The following is a 15,193-nucleotide window of genomic DNA, read 5'->3' on the forward strand; positions in this document are numbered from 1 at the left end:
TCTCCATTATGGGTGATAGGTCTTTTAGTGTTGCTGCCTGTACCCTCTGGACCTCCTTACCTACATATATTTGTATTCTCTGTCTACTCACAAAGCAGAGTTTATAAATCTTTTCTCAGAATACTTGCACTCCCTCTTAACTCCTACTTATGGGTAGGGGTTTTTTTTATTGTAAAGCAATTTTGGGTATTGGAAAGGCTAAATATTAACATTATTATTATTGTCAGCTGGTGACAGAGTGAGCTTTGAGCTTAATCTATTTACACCATATGTGCACATACCACTGGACTGAGCTTGTAAACATTTACAGGATTTGGCTGGTAAGATTATCCTTACCGAGATATATTTATTAATAGGCCAGTATTTGTCCTCCCTGAGAATCAATCCCATGATTGTGCACATTGATCTACCTGCTCATAGTTGCGCTACAGACTCAAAATTGTTTTTTTTTTATTTAAAACGTGTCACAAAAGGCTAAAATGATAACACAATGAACTCATATGCCAATTTATTTTCTTCCACACAGTAACTACTCAGCTTCATGTCAAACATGTATGAAATGTTACAAAGGGTGAAATGGGCATCACTATCTAATAGTTGCATGCATGATGTCCAGGATGACATTTTGGATGCATGTGCTACCTGTTGATGGGGGGTGGCATTCTTTCATTCAAGGGGAGATTACCAAGGGTATAGCAAGCTCTGATTTCATCGCAAAAAATACACATGGCACAATTCAGTTTTTCCATTTTTTAAGTATTAAAAAGTATTTTCTTCTCTAAGCATAAAGCAAGAGAGACAAATGATCAAATTTAAGGGAAGTAAGCTATGATTAGATGGATAGTCTGCTTCCATTCAAAACTTTCTATAATTTAAAAAACAGGCATGCACATCATTGTGAACTACATTTCTCCAAATATTTCAAGCCTTAATTCTTGTTTTGTGCAAAGTTAAAAGGAAGATATTTCCCTTTAGTCGCATTGTTTAAAGGAACATCCCCAGAACTGCATAATATATGATATGGAATCATAGAGAAATTTTTTTTTCCTTTCATATTTATCATAAAATTAGAATGCTAAAGTGCTCTGGCATGTTTCCACCATATGAATTTGTATTCCAAAACGTCCAAAATTAAATACTATACTTAAACTGTATAAGAATAGTAATATACTGTATAACCTTTACATTGGTATATGTTGTGGAATGTTCAGTGAAAATTGATAAAAGATCTGTATAGCACTCAGTATATGACATTACAAAAGAATAAAAACATCTGTGCACAACAATGTCCTTGACTTGTCACGGGTCTTTCTAATATTGATGGCCTCTGCCAATATTCAATTATTTTGCCATGAAAATGTACTGTTTTAGAAGGCAAGTTGAGCAAAAATATTGGCATCTAAAATGATGCTGAAAATCTCAACTTTAAAACTCCATTTTTCAACCTCAATATGCTAAACTACTCACCCACGGCTGATTAAAAACCCTTCTGATGTGTTCCTGCAGTTAAATTATTTTTTGTCGTTTAGCTTCCTAGAAGTAATTAATGTACCAATAAAGGGTTATATTTAAATTTAAAGTCCTTTCCAGCCATAATTCAACTGCTTAATGCCTGAATGGCATGATATTGCTGGTGTCAGATTAGAACTTCTGATTTAGAGCAGCTGCAGGAAGCCAGGAGGAAGAGCACACAGGCAGCATAGTCCTGACTAAAATTACACCACGCCTAAAAAAAATAGAGATCAAATAAAAATGCACCGAAGAGCTCAGAAAGTCAAAATAATGGAATACCCATTTTCATTCAGTGTTCCAACCCTGTGCATAATTTTCTTCCCAACAGCTCCATGCATGTGCCTAGTCCAATGTTTTGTAAAATATAGAATACACAATTAAAATCCAAGAAATCCATGCAAAAATATATCATTTTTGAGGTATTAAACTGAGCCACCTGTATAATGACATTCATGCTTTCCCATCATTTGATGATGCTGAGGTATGGCTGTGTGAAATGGGGAAAAAAAGTGCAAAATGGTTTTAAGATGGGGAGAAACAGCACCCACAATTTGGTACATGTTGGTCACGCAGAAAATGCCTCAGCCAGGCCAAATCCATAGGTTACATTTTGACTGCTAAAGTCCCAATCCGAACACCACACCCACAAGCATGTCCTGCATCATGGTACAAACAAGAACACAAGTACACTGGTCAACTGAGAGCACTACAAACATAATCGCAAGCTTTCATCAAATGTTCCCCGATTCTGGACCAAGATTTTCTAAGAGCTTTATAAGAAACTAAGCATCATACAGACATACACAAGAAAAGAAGAAAAACCACAAAAGGCCATGTGTGTGTTATGGTGCATGTTGACCAGTTATGTCAAGTATGCAGAGGACATCTGCATTAAAAGTACAGATATTCTTAAAAAAAGAAATAACACTCTCCTCTGACTGAAAGATGGATTAACCCAAAGGTTAAAAAAAACAAACAAACAAAAAACATAATGCACGTCTAGAGAAAATTCAGAGATCTTTCCACTACAAATTCATGCTACAAAACTGTGTATAGAGGGAGAAATAGACCCAATCATTACAGTAATTTAGAACATTCCAGAATGTCTCTATATTGCAGTTTGGTCTTGGGTATATTGCAATCTAAGGACTGGACTACCTGATCCAAGGTGAGACAGTGCATGGTACATGTTATGGAAGATGATCATTGTTAGAATCTGAGACATGGATTAATATTTACTTCAGACCTGTGCCTTTAAATATTTGTTTTAAAAGAAATCAAAAAAGATTCAAGAGAAAAAAATATGAAACATGGAAAATGTAAGGAGATATACCTTAAAATTCTGGCTCCATTAATGGCAACTTATAGCTAGAATAACTGACCTTCCCATAGTGGCAAATTAAAATCAACTTTTAATAAACAAGTAGAGGATATAAAAGCATACAATTATTTGATGCACTGTGGAGAATGTATGACAACCAGAAAAGTCCAAAACCGACTGCAGTTATGGTTGCACGGACTGCACCTTTAATTGTGTTCTCATAAGCACTGCTGTAATTTTCAACTTTTAATTCAAATTTTGAGGACATAAAAGCATACAATTATCTGATGCACTGTGGAAAACATGACAACCAGAAAAGTCCAAAATTGACTGTAGTTATGGTTGCACATACGGCACCTTTAACCGTAGTCTCATAAGCACTGCCATAATTTTCATCATCAGAATACAGCAGATCAAGGAACTAAACCTCTTAAAGAAGTGAGCAGCACTCAGGACTTACAACAGTAGTCAGACTGTGTCAACATGAGCACAGTAAGGCAGCAACATGCTGAAACAATGTCAAGTGTGGCTAAAAACATGATTACAATTATGGTTCTGTTTCAGCTGTACAGATTAGGTAGGTTTTGTTCAGGGGTGCTGGGTAATCAAGAGAAATTAAATTACAGTATGATTTTTTTGATTATTAGAGAAATGTATATAAATAAAAAAGCAAGAATGGCTTTCCTCATGTTTAGAACAAAATATGAAACCATGAAAACATGCTAAGCATTAAATTACAAGCCACTATAAAAAGCAGAAAACAAACTTAAGGGAACCACTCCAGACACTGGCCACTTTTTTAAGTGTATTACTGAAAATTGCCATTTCCAACTATTTCTCAGTTTGGATTCTGTTTTGGTTATGGCCATATTTAATAAATTTGCCATAACACTACACAAGTTATATAAAGCTGCTCCATGAAGATCAGATTCATGATTTCAGGACTAATTTGTGCCAGTGTGCCAAGAACTGACAAGTTAGGAAGAACTATATTCCTAATGCTTCCATTATTTCCCATCTTTGGAAGGCATTCTCATGGGGCCTTTTCACTAATTAATTTAAGATAAATAAAGCATTTAAACTTTATCATAATCTGTAACTTTTCCACTGTTACATGAACACAAGAAAATAGTTTAGGCATTTCATAACTGCAGGCATTCCAATCCATTAATTCATAACTTGTTTAAGACACAAGTTACAATGCATTTTGTTTTTTTTGTTTTTTTTCCTTTTTGACCAGTGGCTTCTTTTTGTTATTATTCTAGCAGTCACACAAATCATAATTCTGGTGATGAGGTATTGAAGTAAGTAATGTGAGGAATACTTTGCGCTTTAACACTATCCATTGTTTAAATGTCTTAAAAAACCACACGCATGTCCAAACAGGAATGTTCATTCGGTTTGCTGTGAACCAGGGCATCATGGGCTACCCATCTTTGATCCACAGGCTCAATCAGTTTTGGTCTATGATTTTGAAGTGCCCCAGACATGCTGCTCAGTCTTCTATCAAATTCATCACACCTGATTCTATGGGCAAATTATCCAGCTTTTATCATATTCAAATGTTTGTTAGAGCAGGGTAACCAATAAATGCCTGGGCTCCCCAGGACCTGAGTGGTACCCCCTGGGGTGAGCATTTCACACTGGAGGCTGTAGCCTGTGTGTGGAGGGGAAAGCTTAATTGAACAGAACTCCATGTTGAAAGTGGATTCAACCAACATTGTGACATCTACATGTAAGTTTTCAGAGTTGCTAGAAAAATCACTGCTGTGAGTTGAAGATACATTTACATTATTCACTCAAATAATATCCACAATCTCAACTATCTCAATAGGAAGACACAATGCTAGTTCAGAACATTGCCAGAGGAATCTGTCGAGAGTGCATGCCTCCTAGACATCTATGGAAAGGCAGGAAGAAACCCCCTCAGCAATGTAAAGTACTTTTAACTTTCTAACTTGCATTCCTTGTCATGTTCCAGAATCTGTTTGTTGAGAGTTCTGCATCAACATCCTGATACATTTCTCTCAGGTCAGAGAACTTGATTGCCACTGTCAAGAAGTTTATAATGAGATTATATTTTCTCCCTCTATCAAAGTTCTGCAGTATATAGTACACAGATATGTGAATACCAGTTCTGCCATTAGTTTGTGCTGATCCTCGTCATCAGCATAATGATAATTTTACAATGCTGAAATTCTTCATGTGGAGACGTGCCATTTTGATCCTCTTCGTGTGATACAATGAGTCTATTTCTGTGGAGGTATTTAGTGTCAAGTCCTGTGTAAATGAAGACCACCAGTAAAAGCCACAAAGTTAAGCGTCAAGAGAAGCGCTTAGAAATCCCTGGTTCGTGTGTTACGAAGTCACATTTGGAAAAAGAAAAAAGAAAAAAATGCAACTGGAACTTTGCAGCTGGCAACTCCAGCGTTGTCCTCCTCAACTCACACTGTTTATATTCCAAATTTAACAATCTGCACAGGCAGAATAGTTACTGCTTATAGCATCGTTCCAGACAAGCTACTGGTCACGTTCGTTTTTACAGGATGCCATCGTAAATCTCTGTTCATGGAAGTTCAAGTTCTTATACAAAATCTGTACAGTTTTATGAAATGTCACAGCTACACACAACTCTAACTCAAATATAAATTGGTCTCAAAATTGCTTCCATTTCTTGTACATGCCCTTATGTTCTAGTTCTTAGAAAGTAATTTCTACAAGCACATTCTATGTTCAAAAATAGAGAAATGCCGTTTCACTACTTGCCACATAGTAAGTGAAGTCCATCGTTTTTTCTCAATAACATCCAGAAAAAAAGAACAAAATGGAGGTAAAAAGTGAAGAGCACAACTGAAAAAAAATAAAATAAAAATAAAAATACTCAAGCATAGAGAACATGAACTCTTTCCTAGTATACATTTCTTTATGTACCGTCTACTTAACAGTAGGCTTGAGTCTCAAAGTTCAGGGCTTCATTTTCCAGAAACCTAAAAGCTCCTCATGCTGTCACTTTCATCTTAAATGGACTAAGACTTCAACACAGAACCATAAAACAAAATCTTCTGGGAAGCCGTTACTGGACCCTTCTCCACACTCGTCTTTCCTCTCATTTCTCCATCCTCCCCCGCCATCCTTACCGCCATCCAGTCATCCATCCATCCTTATGTTGTTTTGCCTGAATGTGTCCGTAGGTGGCTCTGGAGCTTGGCCAGCTGGGAGAAGCTCTTCCCGCACTGTGGGCACTGCGTGGTGGTCTCTCTGTGTGCCTGTCTGTGTGCCTTGAGCAGGTGCACTCGGCCAAACTTCCTGCCACATTCTTTGCACACGTGAACCTTCCTCCCACCTTTGCTCCTGGAGGATTGGTCTGTATATGTGCCAAGAGCCTTCGGGTCATCTTCCCCCTCTTCTTCTTCCTCCTCATCATCCTCGTTATTTAGTTTCCCTCGGGGAAGGGGGTGTGTGCTCTGTTCGAGAGTGACGGCGGAGGCGGCAGCAGGTGAGGCTGTGGCGCAGGGCTCCTCTGGCTCGGTGAGGTTGGGCAAGCCATCCGCAGACTCACCGTCGCCCTCCAGCAGCTGGGATGGGAGTGTGAGGAGCCGGTGCAGCATGGATGGGGACCTCAACTCATCACCTGCACGAAAGACAAAATCCAGAGTACGGGACTCACTTCCTGCAGTGGAGATCTCACAATTGAAGCACAAACTGAGATTTTTGCTATAGAATGCTCCTTTTTATGGGTGCGACGCATGTCAAGAACCTTACTCATAACTTACTCACATTCAGCTAGTTTATGTATAAATGTACAACTGGCAAATAATGTTTTGTTTTTTTTTATTCTAACCCATATTGGTAAGGAATCTAACAAATTTCCTTTGCATCCCTACCACTGTTCCCTTAAGACTTAAATCAACTCCTACAGAAATGTTCAACTCACACCAAATTCTATAACTCTGAATTAGACTGGAGAGATATATATAGTGGCACAAAAAAAAAATGTTCTTGACATTGTGACTTCAAGATAGTCTTATTTAAGATATTTGTAGTACTTTTGCAACTGCATTAAACATATTAAAAGGTATTATATAAATCAAGTGTTAATAATATTTCAGTAATTCACATTTGCAGCATATATTGTTCTGTAACTCACCTACAGAGCTCGTTACTGAAGTAAACTGGGGGTCAGAGTTCGGGGACAACACATCCACGTCATGTGCCTGTAGCCATTGTACCTGATCTGCTCGAACTTCCACGCTCTTCTGGGAGGCTGATGCCAAACTTTCCCTAATGAAGCTGTCCACATTGGGCATGGGACCCGCCCCTAGCCCCGCCCCCAGCCCTGCCCCCAACCCTGCACGCTCCTCTTTACTGCCGCTAAGTTCTTTGATTTGCCAGAGGTCAGTGCACCACTTCTGACCAAACACCTTGTCCAGGATGGGCACCCAGTCCTGTGTGACAGTAATGACTGTCTGTTTGTCCGAGTCTGATTCTGGCAAGAAAAAGGCAGTAAAAGATCATGCAGGGGACAATATTTAGTGCTGTACAAAGCTAGTTCTGGTAGTTCTGCTGTCCATTTGGCACAAAGGAACACATAATACATAAGAAAATGTGATATAAAATGCATAATAATGCCTACTGATCTGTCAGTTAAGGTTTTCATTTATGCTTGAAATTTGTTTTAGTTTTTGTTTAATAATCTAACTATTATATATTACATTAGTTATAAACAGAACCAAGTAACCCAAGATTTGCAGTTCTTGTCATTATATCTATATATGCTTGTGCACACAGGAATTTGCAGTAGGAAAGAAAAAATAATAAATACATGAAAACAAGACCTGAAACACTAAGGGCAGGGACTCAATTTGCTTGCCTAATTGAGAGTTCCAAAGCAGTTTTGACAACAGAACCTCAGCTATGCTACAGCAAATAGTGGCTGGGAGAGTTGCTACCAACTAGGGCTCACTTTGTTTGCTGGCTGCAAACTTCCATGTCGCCAAAGCAACATGGGGCTTAATGCTCATGTGTAGATCTCCCATCCCTAACACATGAGTCTGAATGTGAGATATAAACCACTCTGAAGTACTAGAGCACTTTACAGGTGAACCTCTCCAACCTCTCAGGGAAGGTGCTCTACTCAGTTCCAGGAAGCAAGGGCATCATGGCACACTCATATACACTTTAGAGTTGATATACACCATTATCAGCAATATACATTTTAAAAAGGCATACATTACCATAAAAGCCAAAAACATTAATAAATATAAAAGTATTTGGTATGAAACACTAAAGGTTACAAATTCATTTCATGCCTCTTAGAGGTCTCAGAAGTGGAAAAAAAAACTCTTTTACTATAGTACTGGAGACAATTATGCAGGTTACAACCTATTCCAATAATTACAATTACCCAAAACATATACAAATATCTAAGTCTCGTTAACTTGTGTTTGTCTGCTTCCTTCTCCTTCTAAGGAGAGAATAACATCCCCAGTGAATCTACCGGACATGCCCCACCATAGAAACACCATAGTCACGCCCCACAGGCAGAAACACCACACACATGCCCTACATCATAAACACCGTAGATAAAGGGACGAAGAGTAGAGGAATTGGCAACCATTTTTTGATGAGAAACTTCTCCCATTTTATCCTGATAATGAAACCAAATGTTCAAGAGATCCTGACCAAAAAAATGCAAAAAAATACAGGATGTTTTTTCTCTGTTTTTAGAGTTGGCACCTTCTGCTGTTCCTACAGCTAACCACAGAGCTAAGAGCAATCACTAAAATCCAGCCTAAGCATCTATTACACACTTATTGCCAAGGAACTTTCATGGAGGAAACCAGAAACCAGTGCGTAGCAGAAACCAGCACATGCAAGCTGTGGTCTGCACAGATCTGCTTCTACAAATGAAATAACAGACATATATCTTTCTTATTTGTAGTACAAGTTTTTAAATACTTGTCAGTCCTTTTTTGCAATCAACTTGGACATGTTTGGACACCGAGATCATCTGTTTTAATCTGATTACTATTTTTCTCAGTAATATGGCTTCATTAAGGTCTTTTCTGGATCACACTCAGTTCAGAACCCTTATGATATACACTATAACACGATATACCATGGGCTTGTATCAGTCCTTAGAAACATATTTGAAATACTGTTGAACTGGCATGGAATTGAGAATGTGTTGTTCAAATATTTACTGACTTCACACTGAAGTGTGGTCACAAATATCATGATCAAATAAAGCTGGAAGAAATTCATTTTAAACTTGTGCATTCTTCTCTCCTATCCAAACCTTTTATAATGAGCTCTGTCTGGCATGATTGTACACCCTCTTTTACGTTTTATTGCCTGCTGTATTAATAATGCAAGAATCCTGTACTTTCAGCTGCTGTGCACCATTAATTTCCCCTAAAGCCTCACCCCATATAACAGAACACACACAAGAAATCTGATCCTGTGGAGCAGAACAGATGAATTTCAAACAATTTAAAATGTGGCAAGAAAATCACTCTTTGTGAAATGGTGATTTGTTTTGGCATCACAGTCCTACTGATCTACTGAATCAACATTAACAAGCTTTGTTATAAATTTTTTAACAAGTACTCGGATGCTAGAAAGAGTTCTAGATGAAGCACATGGTGCATACATATGTTCATTAAAGTCAGTAACAATCGAGTAAGTGGTGGTTTCAGGGTAATACGGTTTCAAAAGAATGAAAATGGTATTGCTATAATAACGTATGAATCACTCTTTTGGCCTAGTTCACTACATCAGGTAAAAAGGGGTAAAAGGCTGCATGTATGAAGTATTTCCTAAAAATGGGGATGTGGTGTATATGAGCTAAAGCTCTGACAGAATCGGTGTTAATTAACACCTGCAGGATGGAGCTGATCATGAGTAAACTCTACTAAAACAGGTGAATGTGACTATAAAGTTAAACATTAGCACACAGAGAGCAAACCCAGATATCTGTGGAACTTATTTTAAAAAATTAAAATAATAAACAAACACTAATTGTGGTCAATAGCCTCTGACAAGGAAAGTTTATATTTTTCGCTTCATTGGTTATGTGGTTAACAAGGCAGCTGCAGCTGTTCCCAATCTTCTAATGCAAACTGCAAACAAGTCCTCAACCACAGAACAGGTCACTGCAAAATACACTATATAGAATGTGCCGCATAGTAGCATCACTACCATGCTGTTAAACTAAGTGTACCTCCAGGGAAAGATAAATATATCTTGAGGGGAACTCCAGCTTCTAATTTTAGAGTGTGTATCTCCATAAAAGCTAGAATGCAACAATACGCCATAGGCCAAGGATCAGATGATACTTAAGCCTAATCTCTATTAAACAACTCAGAGAATGCTGTGTTCTGAGCTTGCTATGCTGAAATGTTCCTACTATTTTTAAATGAACCACCATTTATTACAGTACACTTATTCATTTGGGGCCAAAAAAGAAATAGTGCTGCTTCAATGTGCCAACCACTAAACAAGCCAGGGCTTTAAGACAGAAATACTAAAACAGATCAGAAATTATTTTATGGGCTTTTATTTAAAGTTAATAACATAAATCTATAAAACTCAGCTCTGGCTGGACAATTCCAACCATGTCAATATGCTGGTTTGAAATAAGGCTTTAATCTATACCCACTGAGAATTAGACTAGTAAACCTGTAATAATGGCACATAAAATACATAACAGCCCTGGCCTGCAGTTTATTATTGTTACTGTGGTTATTACTAATCTTTTTTATGAATGACATGGCCTGATTATTTGCCCTTGTTCAAATCAAACTCTAACATGAGCTGATTGCTGCTCTTTGCAGGTGTACCCTAAGGACTAAACAGAAGACAATTATGTGCAGTCTAGAACACAATGGGCTCTAAGAGGTGACCTCCAAGTGTCTTACACAGCATGGTTGTAGCCAGCACTGAGGAAACTGAGACCAAACCCTCAACGGTTTCTGCTTTCACACATGTATTTTTATCTGTTGGCTATTTAGCAGATAGGTTAATTGCAGTTTCTCCACATAAAAAAATGCTGTTATACTATAGTATGTTTTATAGTGTTGTAGTATATTTGTATTGTAATCCATCGTTATTGTGCTCCGTCGTGTCAAATTTAATTGATGCTCATGTTTTTCCAACAGCATATAGATAACCAGAAGGGGGGTTGAGCTTCAAGCCCTGTTTCAGAGTGACTCAAACAAGCAACAGGTGCACAGTCTTACAATTACTGAAAGTAAATCAAAGGACCTGCTAAAGTATCTACCGTTGTTGTTGATAGATAAACAGGATATGGCAGGAACTGCTAAAGTGTCTACCGTTGTTGTCTCCAGCCTGCTCCTTGCCCCGCTCCTTGGCTGTCGTCCTGTCGTACACCCTGTTGGATTCCTGCGTCGCCGCCTCCGAGCTGCTGGCAGAGTCCGGCCTGCCTTCCAGCTCCTGTGCCTCAGCAGAAACCGTGCCATGCTCCTCTGCCATAGCCTGGATCTGCTCCATCAGCTCCATCTGCTCCCGCTCCGTCTTATCGAGCTCCAGAAGCACGTCGTCAAAGCTGTCCTCCACTATTCTGGTCAGCTCGCACACGGCGAACTCCAGTACCTGCTCCATTACGACCTTCAGCTGACCTTAAGCAGAAGGAAGAGGATGCACTTATAACTCCTCAAGAACATCTTTAATTCTTGCATTGATTAAATTGATTAAATAAATATTTATTTTCGAAGAATCAGTTATTTCAGATACTCTGAAACATACAACCACACTCCCCCCCTCCCCCCAAACACACACACCCACTGACAAGTTCTATCTTTCTAAAACAGATGTCAGTACCTTTACCACTTGTTAGCCCCTTATTTAGAGGTGAGGATAAACTATGCCAAAACAATTGCCCAAGGTAATTTTATTATTGTCAATGTTAAGTCATAACAAAAATATTTTGCCTGCCCTGCCCATGTATTTTTGCAAGGCATTGTGCATAATTACACTGACAACGAATGGAAAAAACTTGCCTTCTAAACACAAGTAAATTCTTGATGCACCTTTAAAACACTACCCAGAAATGTGGTGGTAAAAAATAATAAGAAAACATTGTTCATGTAGTGGATACTCCTAACCAACTAGGCTGAAAGTTAAAATATCCCTTAGGGAAACATGAATGCTACAAAGTGTTCTCTGTAGCGTAAATACTCACACTACAAACTAAACTAGTGCCCTGGTATCCATGGAGTCCATTTACTGTTCATTAATACAGCACAAATTAATATGTAAACTGTTTCATACTGAAAATGATGTGAGATTAGAAAGAGGGTTAATTGTGGGCAGTGTTCATTTTTCCATGCATTTTTGATTTTGTCTTTTAACAAAAATGTACTTGATATTTAGTCTATTTTTAGTCATAATATACTGGTTGATTCTAGTCCATTTTACTCTGACTAAAATGGCAAATAGTTTAAACGGACGAAAATAGTGTCATATTATTCGAAATTTGAACAACGTGAACTCTACATTTTAAAACATAACATATAAATTTATAAAGCAATAAAAAGCTATATAAAAAGGGCAATGTGAAAATAACCACTAAATTGTCTCATTAATATTCTACACAAAGTGTGTCCAAAACCTGAAAAAGTAACGCACAATAAAATTAAGTCAATTTTAAAAACTAGTCTCCAGTATACCACCTCGACTGAATGTCCATGGAACCCCACAGGACGCTACACAAATTAAAAGACCAACTAAAAATGAGTACATCACTGGCGAATTTTCTCAGGTCATTAATCGTTTTCATGAAAACTGAACGCTGGCTCTGTTCCCATTCATTTAGCTAGAGTCATTGCTTTTTTTCCCATTAAATTGTGTTGCCGTTGTAACTGTCTCGCTGAATTTCCCGGCAGTGATGGATGTGCGTCTATTTAGCCACGACGTACATTACTAGATTTTTCATTGATGATTATATATTTTTCATGTAACCTTATGTTTTCCATTTCGCCATCAATGTGCCGAAATTAAACTCCATCTAGTTTCGTTGAATAATTAAAAAAAAAAAAAAAAAAACCTTCGTCAACTAATATTTTTGCCAGTCATTTCGCTGGCGAGATTAAAACTGATTTTGGGAGAAGCCTGTGAATAGTGGCTTTGCCAATCTGCTCTAGTTTGACTCGAGTTCAAGACATACGATCTGTCCGATCTGAGGCCAACTTGCTGCTGTGGTAAATAAGATACAGAACAGACCTAGGCCCACATGCCCACGTTATCCAAGCCCATCTTGGCTTTATTAACTGTCCAAGTCTGTCAACATATCCATTCACAGAGCGCCCTGATGTCATGCCTGTACATGAGGCTGGAGTGCTGCTTTACATGGGTCACCTTTCCAGACGTGCCAGACATGCACTGCTGGGTCTGCCTGACTGCTGTGCTTCCTTTGAGATATGCATGACATGTCACCCATTCACAAGTCCGTCATCTCCAAAATGATCCACTCCATGCGAAACGTCTGAATGCAAATTAGCAGAACACCGCAGAATGTCTCGATCTACTGAGGTACTGATCTCAATTTCAATTCATTACAAAAATGGTCACAGATGTTGGATACTCTTGTACTGCATTGACGATGCAAGATCCTGATAACCCCCCTTAGTCATAAACGAAACATGATGGGCCATGTTATATTGTGTTTAACGTTGTTTCGTGGTGTTGCCTCATGAGCTGCTATTACCGCCCCCACCAACCCACCGCACCCAGTGGACCCCCCCACCACCACCACACACACACACACACACACACATACACATAAACACACACACACACACACACACACACACACCCGCTGGACGATAGCGTCACTCCCGAGACAGCCACTGGCAGCGAGCACAACAACACACCCGTCCTTTCCCCAGCGACCCTTGAGGATCTGCGGCGTGGACATAGCTCGGAATACTGCTGACTCGGATTCATGCAGAAGAGCTTAGGCGGGTGACAGTAAAACTCATTCACAACAACCAGTGGTCAACCCGCCTCCAAAATGAAGCACTGAATAACATGTGCCAGTTCTGTAGAAATAGGTGCTTCCATTCTGCAAGACCTCGTATTTTAGATCCAACTAAATAAGCGGCTCTTAAGTTCATTTTACAAAAATTAAACGTGAAAAAAATTATAATTTTTAGATGGGTCCACTGGATATTTACGGAGTGCTGCTGTTATATTTTGAATTTAACACGCAGTATGCACGTGTTCCATAAACAATTTTAAAATACCTTGGCGCATCTTATAAGAATTTCTGAACGTCCCCCTCCTTCCGCTGAAAATGGTGTATGACCTGTTTTCCTCAGCCTCGCCACTAGCTACGCACTAACTAAACGATCCGGTCAGGTTGGAGAAATAGGAGCTCAGCGGCCAGGCGACGTGTAGATCACATTAACAGCACCATATCACGAAAGCATTACCGACTGCCTTACCAACTGCTCGCCTTTTCTGGTCAAGCCTGATGGAGTCCGTCTGCAAGCCGCAGTCAGTGCTCCGACGCGGGGTGTGTTGCTCGGGCTTTGTTCCCTCGTCTGCCGCGTTCGTGTCGCCTCTTTCCCCGGACGCGTCGCTGACGCTCCCCTTCGCCGCGCACCCATGCCCCCGCGACTGAAGCTGCGACCTCAGCCGCTGGTTCTCTTGATCTTTGGTGGCCGCATCCAGCAGCATTAAATTCAAGCTGGCCCCGACGGTCTTCGTTATTTCCTGAACCGCCAGCTGCACTACCTGTTCCAGTGCAGATTCAAGTTGACCTTGGAAAAACGAAATGTAAAGAGCACCGTTCATGTTTTCGATCGACCTGTTGGAAGACTTCTCTCATGCTTCCTCTCCCCTTCAGTGTAAATATTATGTATTTCAGAAGTCGGATAAAACTGACTGAAACGAAGAACTATCTTCTCTCTCCAGTATATGCATACACCCCTTGTGCGATGCTACCGTAGTCTTCTTCGTGCAGACGCACGCCAAGAGCACTCTTACCAGCACAGAGACATTTGTAATATTTTTGCAGCTCCCGGCGGATAGATTATACGCTATTTCGGCTCGTAAACTCATATTGTCTTAATAAATAATATACTGTCGTAATGCGGCTAAACACCAGATCTACTGACACCATAACCGCCCGTGTGTGTTGTCCTCCATGCAGTTTTAGTCTGTTTTGTGTAGGGCTGTGTAATGCGAGGTCCAAGTATACAGCAATATGTTGCTGTTGTATTTGATATTGGTCAACATTTGTAGGCTATTCGCAAAACAGACCGATTTTGCAGTATTTTGAAGTTTCAGAAGATTCATCGGCACTGCGCCACTATCCACGTGGTATAGCCTATCGTT

At 39.4% G+C, this 15,193-nt stretch overlaps 1 protein-coding gene across 2 annotated transcripts; it reads right to left on the minus strand.

Moving 5' to 3' along the window:
* Positions 1 to 491: 491 nt before the first annotated feature.
* si:dkeyp-113d7.10 (zinc finger protein 846) lies at positions 492 to 14,874 on the minus strand. Of its 2 annotated transcripts, none has more exons than XM_027016098.2 (3): positions 14,299 to 14,874; positions 11,167 to 11,472; positions 492 to 6,464 (listed from the first exon to the last, which is right to left on the minus strand). In XM_027016098.2, the coding sequence occupies exons 1-3, from the start codon at positions 14,648 to 14,650 to the stop codon at positions 5,995 to 5,997; spliced, it is 1,128 nt and encodes a 375-aa protein (XP_026871899.1). In that variant the 5' UTR covers positions 14,651 to 14,874; the 3' UTR covers positions 492 to 5,994. The 2 variants fall into 2 exon arrangements, with proteins under 2 accessions (XP_026871899.1, XP_026871900.2); XM_027016099.2 differs by having other exon boundaries at positions 11,167 to 11,467; positions 14,299 to 14,550.
* Positions 14,875 to 15,193: the final 319 nt, after the last annotated feature.

Source organism: Electrophorus electricus, chromosome 8 (assembly GCF_013358815.1).
Source record: "Electrophorus electricus isolate fEleEle1 chromosome 8, fEleEle1.pri, whole genome shotgun sequence".
Taxonomy (NCBI): domain Eukaryota; kingdom Metazoa; phylum Chordata; class Actinopteri; order Gymnotiformes; family Gymnotidae; genus Electrophorus; species Electrophorus electricus.

What these genes read in the sequence shown, in the direction of transcription:
- si:dkeyp-113d7.10 (XM_027016098.2), bottom strand. Translation starts at nt 14,650, where the DNA reads ATGAACGGTGCTCTTTACATTTCGTTTTTCCAAGGTCAACTTGAATCT. An exon ending in CCAGAAAAGGCGAGCAGTTG is followed by an intron (nt 11,473 to 14,298) that starts GTAAGGCAGTCG and finishes CTTCTGCTTAAG; the next exon opens with GTCAGCTGAAGGTCGTAATG. An exon ending in GCAGGCTGGAGACAACAACG is followed by an intron (nt 6,465 to 11,166) that starts GTAGACACTTTA and finishes TCTTTCGTGCAG; the next exon opens with GTGATGAGTTGAGGTCCCCA.